At 41.5% G+C, this 15,529-nt stretch overlaps 1 protein-coding gene across 2 annotated transcripts in view; it reads right to left on the bottom strand.

The window, feature by feature from the left end:
- Positions 1-2,726: 2,726 nt before the first annotated feature.
- Positions 2,727-15,529, bottom strand: part of ZC4H2 (zinc finger C4H2-type containing) — a 61,721-nt gene continuing 48,918 nt past the window's right edge. Inside the window, exons 2-5 of one of the 2 annotated variants that reach the window (XM_072818274.1) lie at positions 8,446-8,617; positions 6,707-6,879; positions 5,710-5,872; positions 2,727-4,188 (exon numbers count right to left, since the gene is read on the bottom strand). In XM_072818274.1, the coding sequence (XP_072674375.1) occupies positions 4,075-4,188; positions 5,710-5,872; positions 6,707-6,879; positions 8,446-8,617 (622 nt within the window). In that variant the 3' untranslated portion in view covers positions 2,727-4,074. The remainder of the gene's footprint in view (positions 4,189-5,709; positions 5,873-6,706; positions 6,880-8,445; positions 8,618-15,529) is intronic. The other variant, XM_072818275.1, reaches the window with a different exon arrangement.

Genomic DNA, 15,529 nt, shown 5'->3' with positions numbered 1-15,529 from the left:
TGACAAAATACGGCATCCTTTCTTATTAAAACTCTTCAAAGTGTAGAGATAGAAGGAACGTATCTCAATATTATAAAAGCCATCTACAATAACTCACAGAAAATATCATTCTCAATGGTGAAAAACTAAAAGCCTTTCCCCTAAGATCAGGAACACGACAAGGATGTCCACCCTCAACACTGTTGAGTAATATAATACGAGAAGTCCTAGTTTCAGCAATCAGACAACAAAAGGAAATAAAAGGCATTCAAATGGGAAAGAAGTCAAACTCTCCCTCTTCACAGATGACATGATACTGTATGTGGAAACCCAAGGACTCCACCCCAAAACTGCTAGAATTCATACAGTAATTCAGCCACATGGCAGGATACAAAATCAATGCACAGAAATCAGTTGCATTTCTGTACACTAACAATGAGACTGAAGAAAGAGAAATTAAGGAATGGGTCCCATTTACAATTGCACAAAACTCTATAAGATACATAGGAATAAACCTAACCAATGAGACAAAGGGTCTGTACTCTAAAAACTACAGAACACTTATGATGGAAATTGTGGAAGACACAGGAGATGGAAAACCTTTCCATGCTCATGGATTGGAAGAATAAATATTGTGAAAATATTTATGCTACCCAGAGCAATCTACACATTCAATGTAATCCTTATCAAAATACCATGGACAACGGCACCCGGGTGGCTCAGCCAGTTAAATGTCTGCTTTGGTTCAGGTCACAATCTCAGGGTCCTGGTATTGAGCTCCATGTCAGGCTTTCTGCCCAGTGGGGAGTCTGCTTATCCCTCTCCTTCTGCCTGCTGCTCTGCCTGCTTGTATACTCTCTGTCATTCTGTCAAATAAATAAATTATATCTTTTAAAAAAATACCATGGAAATTTATTACAGATTTGGAAGAAGGAATCCTAAGATTTGCATGAAATCAGTAAAGGCCTCGAATAGCCAGAGGAATATTGAAGAAGAAAACCAAGCCCAGAGGCATTACAATGCCTGACTTCAGGCTGTATTATAAAGCTGTGATTTTCAAGACACGTGGTGCTAGCACAAAAACATACACAAAGATCAATGGAACAGAAGGAGAACCCAGAAATGGACTTTAAACTCTATGGCCAACTAATCTTCAACATAGCAGGAAAGACTATCCAATGGTAAATGGACATTCAATATATGGTGTTGGGAAAATTGGACAGCCACATGCAGAAGAATGAAATTAGACCATTCTCTTACATCATATACAAAGATAAACTCAAAATGGAGGAAATAAATAAATGTGAGACAGATCCATCAAAATCCTACGGGAGAACACAGGCAGCAACCTCTTTGACCTTGGCCTCAGGAACTTCTGTCTAGACATGTCTCCAAGGGCAAGGGAAACAAAAGCAAAAATGAACTATTGGGACCTCATCAAAGAAAAAGCTTTTGCACAGCAAAGGAAACAGTCAACAAAACTCAAAGTCTATCTAGCAATCTTTAGAATGGGAGAAGATATTTACAAGTTTCTTATCAGATAAAAGGCTATTATCCAAAATCTATAATGAACTTATCAAACTCATCACCCATAAAAACAAATAATCTAGGCAAGTAATAGGCAGGGGACAATGAATAGATATTTCTTCAAAGATGATATACAAATGGCTGACAGACATGAAAAAATGCTTCACATCACTTGTCATTAGGGATGTAGAGACCAAAACCACAATGAAATGCCATTTTACATTGGTGGGAATGGCTAAAATTAACAAGACAGAAACAGCCTATGTGGGCAAGGATGTAGAGAAAGGGGAACCCTATTACACTATTGGTGGGAATGCAAGCTGATACAGCCACTCTGGAAAACAGTATGGAGGTTCCTCAAGAAGTTAAAAAAGAGCTACCTGACAACTCAGCAATTGCAATCTTTTTATCCCAAAGATACAAATATAGTGATCTGAAGGGGCATCTGCACTTCAATGTTCATAAGCAGCAATGCCCACAATAGCCAAATTTTGGACAGAGCCAAGATATCCACTGACAGATGAATGGGTAAAAAATATGTATATATACAAAATGGAATATTACTCAGCCTTTAGAAAGGATGAATACTTATCCTTTACATTGATTTGTATGAAACTGTAGGGTATTTTGCTGAGTGAAATAAGTCAGTCAGTGGAAGATAATTTTATTATTTCACTCCTATGTGGAATATAAGAAACAGTGCAGAGGATCATACGGGGAGAGAGGGAACACTGAAGGAGAAGTCATCATAGAGGGAGACAAACCATGAGAGAGTCTTAAATGCAGGAAAGAAACAGAGGGTTGCTGGAGGGGAAGTGTATGGGGGATGGGGTAATTGGGTGATGAGTGTTAAGTAGGGTATGTGATGTGATGAGCACTGGGTGTTATTTGCAACCAATGAATTACTGAACTCTACATCCCAAACTAATGATGTACTACTATATGTTGGGTAATTGAATTTAAATTAAAAAATACTTAGCTTGAAAGATTGTTTTGAAAATCAAATACAGTCATGTACTTTAAGTGTATTACAGAGGCTTGACACTGAGTTAATATTTAATAAATGGAATTATAATAATAATAGGGCAAATCATTGTGCAGTGGTGTGTTTTCTCTCATCATTTGTAGGGTGGAGAAATAAAAGTGAAGAAGAGCTACCCAGAAGGGGAAACGGCACCACATTTTTTCTGTTACTTGATACTTATAGAAACTCCTCAGCATTCACTCAAATGAACAAATGTTTATTTAAAAGAATTTGTACACATATAACACTCTCACTTTCAAAAAGCAGAGTAACTTTTTATATTATGAATAAACAAACACTGGCAACTTAAAACTATAGTTAAGGAAGGTAGGAAAAAGATCCCCTTTCCCCAGCCAGGGACTGAGACTTGGAGCTAAAGCCAACCTCCATCTCTGTCTTTTAAGTCTGAAAGTGACTTGACTAGAAATCTGATTTTGGTAGAGAGGAGAACTGTAGAGCTTGGGGAGCCTAGTGCCTTTTCTTTTGTAAGGGAAGGCCACCAAAACAATCTATAGGAAAGGGAGTAGCCAGCAGCTGACTTGAGCTGAGGCTGCTTTACAAGAGAGCAGACCCAAGAGAGGGAGGGATGAATGGAGGGGAAATTCCACCCTCCTACCTATGTGAAATGGTTGGCACTCACTTGAATATCAGCTCATGCCTTTAACCCCTAAGATATATCATTGAGAAACTGCCAGAATAATGGGTTTGAATAAAAATGATTTTGAACATTTGGCAACAGAGATGTCAGCCTGGGGCCCCTCTCATTCTAAGGCAGCCTGTACAGTAGAGCCCGATAATCTAGGCAGCAAGTTACATAGGACTTGTGGATAGCTGCAGCTCACTGATTTCACTGTGAGGAAATTCTGTCATTGATTTGAAAAACAAGGGTTATGGGAAAGGCCTGCTGGTCTCAGGATCTCTAGACACACAACCTATACCTGAGAACTTTACCCTATCTGGGAAACTGGCATGGGAGTGAACTCCATAATAGCAGCCAGGCTTCCCAAATGAATAATAAAAGGAGGTCTTGTCCAACTGACCTCTGGGCCTTCCTTAGACAACATGAGATGAGGAGGGGTTTGTGGGGAAGATATATACACCAAGTCTACTGGAAAGTTCAGCAAGAAGACTGTTGCCCCTTCAGAGCCTAATGTAAAAGTATAAGGAGGGGGCACACTGGAGCCTTCACCTGAAACAAGGGCCTCCTCCAGCCCTCAGCGCTTAGGTCCCAGGCCTCAGACACGAGGCAGAGAATCACATCTTGGCCTCTGCCCTTCCCTCAGCATCAAATAAGGGCAGGAGTTGAAATGTGGGTGGGAGAGAAGGGATCATCAGACACACTATCATTAGCACCTGAACCATATCTCTTCTTAAATCAGAAACCCCAAGAGAAGAAAGAAGAGCAAAGGAGAGAGGTTGTGCTTCCATCACATTAAATAGGAAACTTGGTAGAGGTGGGGCAGGGTGGTTTCAAATCAAGAAATTAATCACTCTAGCCATGGAAGGAATTATGAGCAGCAGAGCTCTATGTGTTCTCCATTTCTTCATTCATCTTGCTTCCGTTTTGGCTTTTTGGGGTTCCGGGACCGACTCTTGGCCTTGCACAGAGGACATATAGGTGCATTCCGATGAATTTGCTGATGGCATGACAAGCAGGCCTGGTGGGAGGACACAGGACAAAGAAAGTTAGTGATCAGATTCTTCTAGCCTATGGTTCAGCCTTCTCATCCCCAATGGTCAAGAAAGCAATTGTGATTTCCCAATAGGAAAATGTTATTATCACTTCTCAAAGAGTGTGACCCAAGTAGAGAGATCAGTGCTAGATGTAAGAATGTAAAGGCTATAAAGGGATGAGGGTCCAAGATGGTTATTGAGGAAAAATATCCAGAATTTGGAAATAAGGCAAAATGAGAATTATATATCATTTTAGCATTATATTGGAGCATGGTCCAACGGGCCCTATTAAGGATTAATACTCTAGGACAGATAGCAGTTAACTTTCTCTATGAATATTTTAGACTTTTCAGGTCATGTGGTCTTAGCTACACCTACTCAACTATACCTGTTCTTTATGAAAGAAGCTACAGACAATACATAAACAAACAGGTAGATGTGTGTGTGTCAGTAAAACTTTATTTACAAAAACTGAGAACCAATCAGACTTGGTCTGTGGGTTCTAGTTTGCTGACCCCTGCTCTAGGAGAATGTCCCTTTCTTGACTATTTACTATTGATCAGGGTCCAAACTGTGATTTATGCTAATAAACTACAAATGATTTTTTTCCCAGTAGAGATGCAGATTATTTCTGTTCCAAAGAAAAGATAATCATAAAAGTTACATTTATTTATTTTATTGGACATCAACCAGTTCTGTATTTAATTTTGCAAACTTGGGATCCCTGGGTGGCGCAGCGGTTTGGCACCTGCCTTTGGCCCAGGGCGTGATCCTGGAGACCTGGGATCGAATCCCACGTTGGGCTCCCGGTGCATGGAGCCTGCTTCTCGCTCTGCCTGTGTCTCTGCCTCTCTCTCTCTCTCTCTCTCTGTGTGTGACTATCATAAATAAATAAAAATTAAAAAAAAATTTGCAAACTTATTTCAGCATTCTTTTCCTTTTCTTACTACATAATTAACTGTTTTTCTTTCTTTTTTTTTAATTTTATTTTTATTTATTTATGATAGTCACACAGAGAGAGAGAGAGAGGCAGAGACAGGCAGAGGGAGAAGCAAGCTCCATGCACCGGGAGCCTGACGTGGGATTCGATCCCGGGTCTCCAGGATCGTGCCCTGGGCCAAAGGCAGGCGCCAAACCGCTGCACCACCCAGGGATCCCAATTAACTGTTTTTCAAATGCTTTTGGAACCACCTTTGTAATCCTGCTGACTCCCTCATTAAGAACAAATGTTCACTATATATTTGCACAAGTCTTTCTAACTTAAAAAAAATTATCCTTTGGTAGAGCCTGCCAACCTTCCTGCATTGTAGCCCCATTGGGAATGTGAAGCAGTGAAACCAGCTCGTCTGCTACAGCACATATATACTAACTCTTCCTCTGTGTCCCAAGCAAAGGCTGTTTTAGGAAGGCACCAAATATGTAACTACAAAGCCCGAGTCCTAGCCTTCCGTGGGGCTGCTTGAAGATACCTTGCTTCCTCCACAACCCCTACTCAGCTCACTTACCTTCATAGGTGGGGGCTGTTGCCTGAAGGTGGCTGTCTGCCGAGTGTCCTGCTTTCTAGCCACTTGGAGTTGTTGGGCAGCAGCAGCTGCAGCGGCCAGAGACTCAGGGATGGGGGGCTCCTGAGGCTCCGTCTGCCACTCCGCTTTCTGCTTCTCAAAGTAACTTTGGAAATGAAAGACATTAGTTAGATCATTCTGAAAGCAAGGAGAACCTTGCCCCTCTTAAAGACTCCATGTCACAGAACCAAAGGGGTGGGGCTGTGGCTCACTATAGAAAGTTCCTGTATCCTCCCCAGCACAAGGTTCTTCTCCTTCACTACCTGGCCCATTGTCTGCTGGGAAGGGTAATCCTTCTCTTTGTTGGCTCTGACAGATCCAGAAAATCAAGACTCCCAGGGCTAACAAAGTCCTTAAAGGGCACTTGCTTACTGTTCATCCCATTTACCCTTGCAATATTCTCATTAAGTGTCCCAGACCTCTGCTCACATACCTCTAGGAAGAAGCTCAACACTTCCACAGGCAGCCCGTTCTACTTTAAGAAGTGTGCCTCCTTCTACTAAACTGAACTCTCTCTGTAAGGTGAGTATCTAGGTCTCTAGATAAAGTTCCAGGATAGCACCTGGAGACCATGAAAGCCCAGCCTTCAACATTTTCAAAGGTTTCTAGACACCCCTTCTAGACTTTGACTTGGGAAGTCACCTCTTAAGAGTCACACACACACACACACACACACACACACACACACACACACAGAGTCATAGACACAGTCTTGTGTTATCAAAATTGCACAAAGAATTTTAAAAGCTTCCCAGTAATACTAGTCTAATCATCCTTATTTTGGTACACAGAGACTTGTCCAAGGTCATACTGACAGGCCTGAAGCTAGGACTGAGAACCATGACTTTAGACCAGGTTTTATGTATGTATATGCGCCTCTGCGTGTGTATGTGTGTGTGTGTTGTATGTGTGTTACAGGGACAGGGAGTAGGCAGCTTACTCCAAAGAGAGCTTCTCTTCCTCTTCACATAGGTCAGGGAGCCTCTGTAGGCCTAGAGTCATGCGTAGGGCATCCACATGTTCCTTCAGTGGCTTATACTCATCATGTAGCCGCCGGGTAGACTCTAGCAGCTTGTTTAGGTCATTCTCAGACTGTTTGATGGTGTTTTCCATCTAGAACACACAGTGAGGTAGGTACAGAGAAAAGACACCAACAATGTCAGCAATGCAACAATGCAAGGCTCTACAGCTAGATGGATAAAATAGCTCAGGGTCCAGAGCCAGACCAATCTATGGTCAAGTCCTTCATTCACCATGTATTATATGTGACTCATCATGCCTGTTTTTTTCATCTTTATAATGGTGATACTAATAGTTCTTATTTCATATAATCTTATGAAGATTCAGTGATTTAATTCATATAAAGCTCTCAGTACAGGGGCTACCAAAGAGTAAAGGTTCAATAAATGGTAGTTATTATACAAATATAGCACCTTAAAGCTAGAATGGCCCTTAGAGCTGATTTAGTCCATCTCACCACCATTTTACAGATCAGAGAATTGAGACTCAGAAAGAAGAAGAAACTTCCTCAGAGAAATACTTCTTAGGGGCAAAGCATAGACAAAGAATAAGGTCTTCTTCCCAAGCCAGTGGTTTTTATCTTAGATCAGTAATTTTCAAAATGTGGTCACCAGATCAACAGCATTAGCATCACCTGAAAATTCATTAGGAATGCAAATTCTCAGGTACAACCTCAGGCATATAAAAATCAGAAATTCTAGGGTTGAATTCAATAATCTATGTTCTAAGAGCTTCTTCCAGGTGACTTTGATTCATGTTTAAGTTTGAAATCCACTAACTTAGATTCTTAGCCTCTCTGTGGGTAATATTTGTAATTTGCATTGGCTTTGTATCCTTTGTTAGTTGGCAACAGTTCATGAGACCCTGGAATCCTGTGATCTTGTGACACAGGAAATACCAAGTACCTACTGTCCAAATCACATTCATATTTCCTTTAAAATCCTAGGCTTGGCAATATCAGGAAATAGGTATTGCCATAGAAATGAGTTTCCTAAGAATAGAAACTTAACTCCTTCAAATGTAATTTTTAAAAACTGCTTCTCATTGTCATAGGCTCAAAGGATTGAAAAGGATCTCCTAAGTCAGCACCTCTAAATTTCCTCCTGGTGCATCAATTTTGCAGCCCAGAGGTAATCATTCAGACTGTGCTTGAATAACTCCAAAAAGTGGGAAACTTATCAACTTAGCAGACAGTTCATTCCCCATGTTCCAAGTATCTCAAAAAGAGACTCTAATGAGGGAGCTACACTTTAGTAAGGTGGCAGAGATTATTTGTTTAGCCTACTCGGAAGCTTTGGAGCCCGTTGAGCTAGACCCCAGAGGCAGCTGTCTGCTCTGATTTACTCCAAGGCTAACTCTCAACTCCCAGACTCCCAGAATGACTGCACATAAGTGCTGAAAGAGACCTTAGAGGTGACTGAATCCCTGTAACAGTAAAGAGAGAAAACGAGGCCTAAGAGAAAAAGGGACTTGTCCAGTGATATTCAGTGACAGAGCCAGAGCTAGATCTCAGAACTCCTGGATTCTTCCATTCTACCACAACCTGATGCTTACTCCCCTAAGTTGGCCACAGTCACATCTCAAGGAGAGGCCACAGTACTCATTACTGTCTATTCAACTAAGGGCCCAGAGGTAGGCTTCAGGCGGCCAGCCACGTACCACATTGATATCAGCATGGATCAGTCGGAGTTCCTCCACATGGGCCATCTTCTCCTGTAGCAGCAAGTCCATCTCCTGCTTATATTCCTTCAGGTGCCTCTCCTCTGATTCAAGAGCCTCAAACTCAGCCTTCAAACGTGCCTTGATTTTCTCCATCTGAAGGGTCTTGTTCCTGCAATTACCAAAAAGCAAGAAACAGATCAGCAGGAAAAGGCAGGAAAATGGTAATAGAATACAGATTTAGCCCTGAGCCAGGGCTATTTTCCTAAGCTTTTCATTCTCCAGGCAGACCCAGCTTGAAGCCATCCTCCAAAAGTTAGGAGATCCATTATTTATTTATTTATTTATTTATTTATTTATTTATTTATTTAATATTGTTTCATGTTTTTTAATAATACATTTATTTTTTATTGGTGTTCAATTTGCCAACATACAGAACAACACCCAAGTGCTCATCCCCTAAAGTGCCCCCCTCAGTGCCCACCACCCAGTCACCCCCACCCCACGCCCTCCTCCCCTTCCACCACCCCTAGTTCGTTTCCCAGAGTTAGGAGTCTTCCATGTTCTGTCTCCCTTTCTGATATTTCCTACCCATTTCTTAGAAGATCCTTTATTCTAAGATTGAAGCTCAGTGGGTCTCAAAAGGGGATAATTGTATTCCTTTATGGAACATTTGCAAACATGGAGGTTTTTGCTGTTAGAATGATTCATGATAAAACACTACTGGCATGTAGTGGCCATAGGCCAGAGACACTAAATAGCCTCTTAATGCACAGGAAAGTCCTACATCACAAAAAACTCCAACCCAAGATGCCAACCATGACCTTTGAGAAACTCCTACAGGAGCACCGTCCATTAAACTTTCTACAATGATGGAAATTTTCTATATCTATACTTTCTCATACAGTTGCCAATACACACATGTAGCTACTGGGTACTTGAAATGTGGCTAGTGCAGCTGAAGAACTGAATTTTGAATTTTATTTAATTTTAATTAATTTTTTAAATTTTAATTAATTTAATGTTATACTATCACACATGGTTAACAGGACTGCACAACTCTACAGAGTCCACCCTTCAGTTCCAGAAGAGGAAGTGGAATGTAAGAACTATAGCTCATTTCTTTTCCTAAAAAATAAAACTTGTATCTGGTTGTTAAATCCCAATTGTATACATTCTGGTTCAGTAATCACACACCTGTGAATTTATTCTAAGGAAATAATTAAGGGAAACAAAACATTAGTACACAGGAATGTTCATTCTGGACTATGGGAAAGACTGCAATATTTGGAAACCATAAAAAGTAATCACTATGAAGACTTATGACATGGAAAATATTGAAGATATGATACTTAATGGAAAAGTGTATATACTTGGATTGCATTTTTCAAAATATACATGCACAAAATATACTGGCACAGTTTCAAGGACCTTTAAGACCATTTGAAGCATGCCTAAATAAAAAGGACACAAAAATTTGGAAGGAGGCCCCTCTAGGGCACATTGTTATCCTCCCGATGGCTCTCTACTTTCTGGTTTTCAGGTACTACCTAGCTGTTATCCATCACTCAGATACTTTCTTCTGCATCAGTAGCTGGCTTTCACCCTTGCTCCAGGCCGTTCCATGGGTGCTCTTGCTCTATACCCTAGACTCTGGCCTCTGGCTTTAGCCTGTTTCTGTCTTTAGTCTCTCTCTCATGGCTCCTGCCTTAAGAGGTGACCCTCAATGGCACAGACCCACAAACAGACTTGTGTTAGGTGGATAGGATAATGGGAGAAATTTTTCTTTATTTATTCAAAAATTCTTTTCATGTTATTGTATTTTGTTATCTAGAAAGGGTGAAAACAAAAGATGGGTGTTATTATCCCATTTCTAAAATAGGAAATTGAGGTTCAGGGTAGCAACTTGCCCAAGACCACAGAACTAGTAAATGGGATGTTGAGATTTGAACACAGGGCCCTCTAACACCACCCACTATGCCACACTAACTGAGTGGGGTTGCCCTGACTAAAGAGCATAAACATAATAAGAGTTCTTGGTATACCTGTTCAACTGCCTTGAAGAGGGTGAAACTGACTTGTATTGGCCAATTAACTAACTATATAGAGCCCCTCCTATCTAGACTTCCATTTTCCTCCTCTACATTACATGTAGAGCAATCTGAATTTTGCCTATTCCTACCCCAATTTACAGATGAGAAAATTGAGATTTAGAGTGAGATATAGTATATCATCCTAAGGCAATCTGTGACAGTGCTCAGCCTACAATCCATTTCTGCAAGCAGAACCATATTATAAAAGGAACATGAGCTTTAGATTCAGACCTGGGTATAAATCTGGGTTCTACCATTCCCTAGCTATCTGTTTTTAGACAATAATAATAACAGCTATATTTATAGTTTATATTTATTGAACACCTATTATGTACCAATTATATAGGATTTTAATATAAACTCTATTTAACAAATATTTATGGGACATTTATCATGAGGCATGCACTATACCAGTTGCAAGGAATAGAACAAAAAACAGAATAGTCTGTGGACAGGAAAATTCATCTAATGACTAAAATGGACCCTGAACACATTGCTACATGAAAAACTATGTGATGAGTAGTAAAGATGAGATGCAGAATGCAATAGGAAGACACAATAAAGGGATATAACAGTCTAAGGGACATTGTAAAGTCAAAGGGACATTCACCAGAAGCTATCCTAATAATCTGTGGATGTGAAAATTGGAGCAAAACCTGGAAAATGAGTAGGAGGTAGCTGGTAAAGTGCACGTAGACACAGAGGAAAGCAGTCCAGGCAGAAAGAATAGCAGGAGCAATTAATTGCCTTGGCACAGAAAAGAAAATGGCACATTAGATGAATTAAACAAAGGTCAGTGTGGCTGGAGCATTTACTATATGAGGGAGGAGGCCTGAGATGAAATTAAGAGGATGCCAGAATATGGCCTGGGGATTGAGATGAGGAGTTAGGACTTTTATCCTTAGGAGAAGGGGGAATCATTGTAGTATTTCAAGCATCAGGAGAGGGACAAAATCTGATTATCTCACTTTACTTCTCTCAGTCTTGGAGAGATTTTTGCTTCTAACAAGGTATGAAAGCAAAACAAAAAAAAAGTGGGGGAGGGGAACAACAACTAGCTGGGCAAAAGCAGTGAGGCAAAAGCCTCCAGGGCAGGAGACCCCAGCCCTGGAGAAGCTGGAACTTTAAAAATCTGCATCGGATTTTGCAGGACAGAAAAGTACTTAACAGAGTAATCTGACAGAATTACAGGAGGAGCAGTGAAGCCGCAAGATTCCTGGAGTCACTATAAAACGAGGGGCAGGGAGGCGGGGCAAGATGACGGAAGAGTAGGGTCCCCAAGTCACCTGTCCCCAACAAATTACCTAGATAACTTCCAAATCATCCTGAAAATCTACGAATTCGGCCTGAGATTTAAAGAGAGAACAGCTGGAATGCTACAGTGAGAAGAGTTCACACTTCTATCAAGGTAGGAAGACCGGGGAAAAAAGAAATAAAGAAACAAAAGACATCCAAGAGGAAGGGGCCCCAAGTAGAGCCGGGCCAAGGCCGGGGCGAGTGTCCCCAGGACAGGAAAGCCCCATCCTGGAGAAGCGGGAGCTTCACCAATCTTCCCGGGTGGAAAGGCTCTCGCAGGGAGTTAGAGCAGGACCCCAGGAAGGGCGGGGATGCCCTCAGGCTCCCTGGGACACTAACAGAGCACCAGCGCCCCAGGGAGAGCGTGCCGGGCTCCCTAAAGGGCTGCAGCTCTCGCACGGCTGGACCCGGGAACAGCTCGGAGGCGGCTCCGGCAGAGGCTCCGCGCAGGAGGAGGCTGCGTGGCCCCGGGAGTGGCTCGGGGGCTGCTTCGGCAGAGGAAGAGGCTCCGCGCGGAGGGGGCTGCCCTGGGAGCAGCTCGGAGGGGCTCAGGCGGTGGCTCCGCGGACAGGGGGCGTTGTGGCCCAGGAGCGCGAAATCAACAGTGCAGGCCCGGGATCACAGGGAAACGGGGACACAGCCCAGGATCCGGCCTCCCCCCTGGAACAGGCAGAGGCCAGGAGGGCACAGAACAGCAAGAACGTTCCTACCCCAAGCTGAGCAGATTAGCGGCCCGTCCTGGGAGCATCCAGGCCCCTGCAGACTGAGAGCTAGGTAGTTACTGCCTGAGCTGAATCCAGGAATCCAGAGCTGGCCGCCACCATTGTGGTTGTTCCTCCTGGGGCCTCACAGGGTAAACAACCCCACTGAGCCTCACAGTGGCCTCACCTGATAAGCAGCTTAAAAATCACTCACTGAGCCCTGCACCAGGCAGGGGGCTGAGCAGCTCCCCCAAGTGCTAACACCTGACAATCAGCACAAAAGGCTCAAAACCCAGAAGACCAGCTAGACAGGCAAAAAACAAATTATTAACCGAGCAGCACAGGAAAGTTCCAGGGGAAGTCAAGGAACTTACAGTATACAGAATCAGAGGATACTACCCCTTGTTTTTTTTTTCTTTTTGATTTCTGTTTGCTTCCCCCCCTTTTTTCTCTTTTTTTCTCTTTTTCTTCACATTCTTTTCTTTTTTTCCTCTTTTTTCTATTTTCATTTCCTTTTCTTCTTTCTCTTCTCTCTTTTTCCTCTTTTCCCAATGCAACTTGTTTTTGGCCACTCTGTACTGAGCAAAAAGACTACAAGGAAAACCTCACCTCAAAAGAAAGAATCAGAAACAGTCCTCTCTCCAGTTACAAAATTTGGATTACAATTCAATGTCAGAAAGCCAATTCAGAATCACTATTATAAAGCTACTGGTGGCTCTAGAAAAAAGCATAAAGGACTCAAGAGACTTCATGACTGCAGAATTTAGATCTAATCAGACAGAAATTAAAAATCAATTGAATGAGATGCAATGCAAACTAGAGGTCCTAACGATGAGGGTTAACGAGGTGGAAGAACGAGTGAGAGACATAGAAGACAAGTTGATGGCAAAGAGGGAAACTGAGGAAAAAAGAGACAAACAATTGAAAGACCATGAGGATAGATTAAGGGAAATAAATGACAGCCTGAGGAAGAAAAACCTACGTTTAATTGGGATTCCTGAGGCGCCGAAAGAGACAGAGGTCCAGAATATGTATTTGAACAAATCATAGCTGAAAAATTTCCTAATCTGGTAAGGAAAACAGGCATTCAGATCCAGGAAATAGAGAGATCTCCCCCTAAAATCAAAAAAACCATTGAACACCTTGACATTTAATAGTGAAGCTTGCAAATTCCAAAGATAAAGAGAAGATCCTTAAAGCAGCAAGAGACAAGAAATCCCTAACTTATATGGGGAGGAGTATTAGGGTAACAGCAGACCTCTCCACAGAGACCTGGCAGGCCAGAAAGGGCTGGCAGGATATATTCAGGGTCCTAATTGAGAAAAATATGCAAACAAGAATAGTTTTTCCAGCAAGGCTCTCATTCAGAATGGAAGGAGAGATAAAGAGCTTTCAAGACAGGCAGGAACTGAAAGAATATGTGATCTCCAAACCAGCTCTGCAAGAAATTTTAAGGAGGACTCTTAAAATTCCCCTTTAAGAAGAAGTCCAATGGAACAATCCACAAAAACAGGGACTGAACAGGTATCATGATGACACTCAACTCCTATCTTTCAATAGTAACTCTGAACGTGAATGGGCTTAATGACCCCACCAAAAGGGGCAGGGTGTTAACTGGATAAAAAAGCAGGACCCATCTATTTGCTGTCTACAAGAGACTCATTTTAGACAGAAGGAGACCTACAGCCTAAAAATAAAAGGTTGGAGAACCATTTACCATTCAAATGGTCCTGAAAAGAAAGCAGGGGTACCCATCCTTATATCAGATAAACTAAAATTTACCCCGAAGACTGTAGTGAGAGATGAAGAGGGGCACTATATCATACTTAAAGGAACTATCCAAGAAGAGGATTTAACAATCATCAATATATATGCCCCGAATGTGGGAGCTGCCAAATATATCAATCAATTAATAACCAAAATTAAGACATACTTAGATAATAATACACTTATACTTGGTGACTTCAATCTAGCGCTATCTTCACTCGATAGGTCTTCTAAGCACAACATCTCCAAAGAAATGAGAGCTTTAAATGATACACTGGACCAGATGGATTTCACAGAGATCTACAGAACTTTACATCCAAACTTAACTGAATACACATTCTTCTCAAGTGCACATGGAAGTTTTTCCAGAATAGACCCAATACTGGGTCACAAATCAGTTCTGAACCGATACCAAAAGATTGGGATTGTGCCCTGTATATTCTCAGACCATAATGCCTTCAAATTAGAACTAAATCACAACAAGAAGTTTGGAAGGACCTCAAACACGTGGAGGTTAAGGACCATCTTGCTAAAAGATGAAAGGGTCAACCAGGAAATTAAGGAAGAATTAAAAAGATTCATGGAAACTAATGAGAATGAAGATACAACTCTTCAAAATCTTTGGTATACAGCAAAAGAAGTCCTGAGGGGGAAATACATAGCAATACAAGCATCCATTCAAAAACTGGAAAGAACTCAAATACAAATGCTAACCTTACACCTAAAGGAGATAGAGAAAAAACAGCAAGTAGATCCTACACCGAGCAGAAGAAGAGAGTTAATAAAGATTAGAACACACAACGAAATTGAGATCAGAAGAACTGTGGAACAGATCAACAAAACCAGGAGTTGGTTCTTTGAAAGAATTAATAAGATAGATAAACCATTAGCCAGCCTTATTAAAAAGAAGACAGAGAAGACTCAAATTAATAAAATCATGAATGAGAAACGAGAGATCACTACCAACACCAAGGAAATACAAACGATTTTAAAAACATATTATGAACAGCTATACGCCAATAAAATAGGCAATCTAGAAGAAATGGATGCAGCTCTAGAAAGCCACAAACTACTAAAACTGGAACAGGAAGAAATAGAAAACCTGAACAGGCCAATAAACAGGGTGGAAATTGAAGCAGTCATCAAAAACCTCCCAAGACACAAAAGTCCAGGGCCAGATGGCTTCCCAAGGGAATTCTATCAAATTTTTAAAGAAGAAACCATACC

This window comes from Canis lupus, chromosome X, assembly GCF_048164855.1.
Source record: "Canis lupus baileyi chromosome X, mCanLup2.hap1, whole genome shotgun sequence".
Lineage (NCBI taxonomy): Eukaryota > Metazoa > Chordata > Mammalia > Carnivora > Canidae > Canis > Canis lupus.
This window is presented reverse-complemented; position numbering and strand designations above follow the sequence as displayed.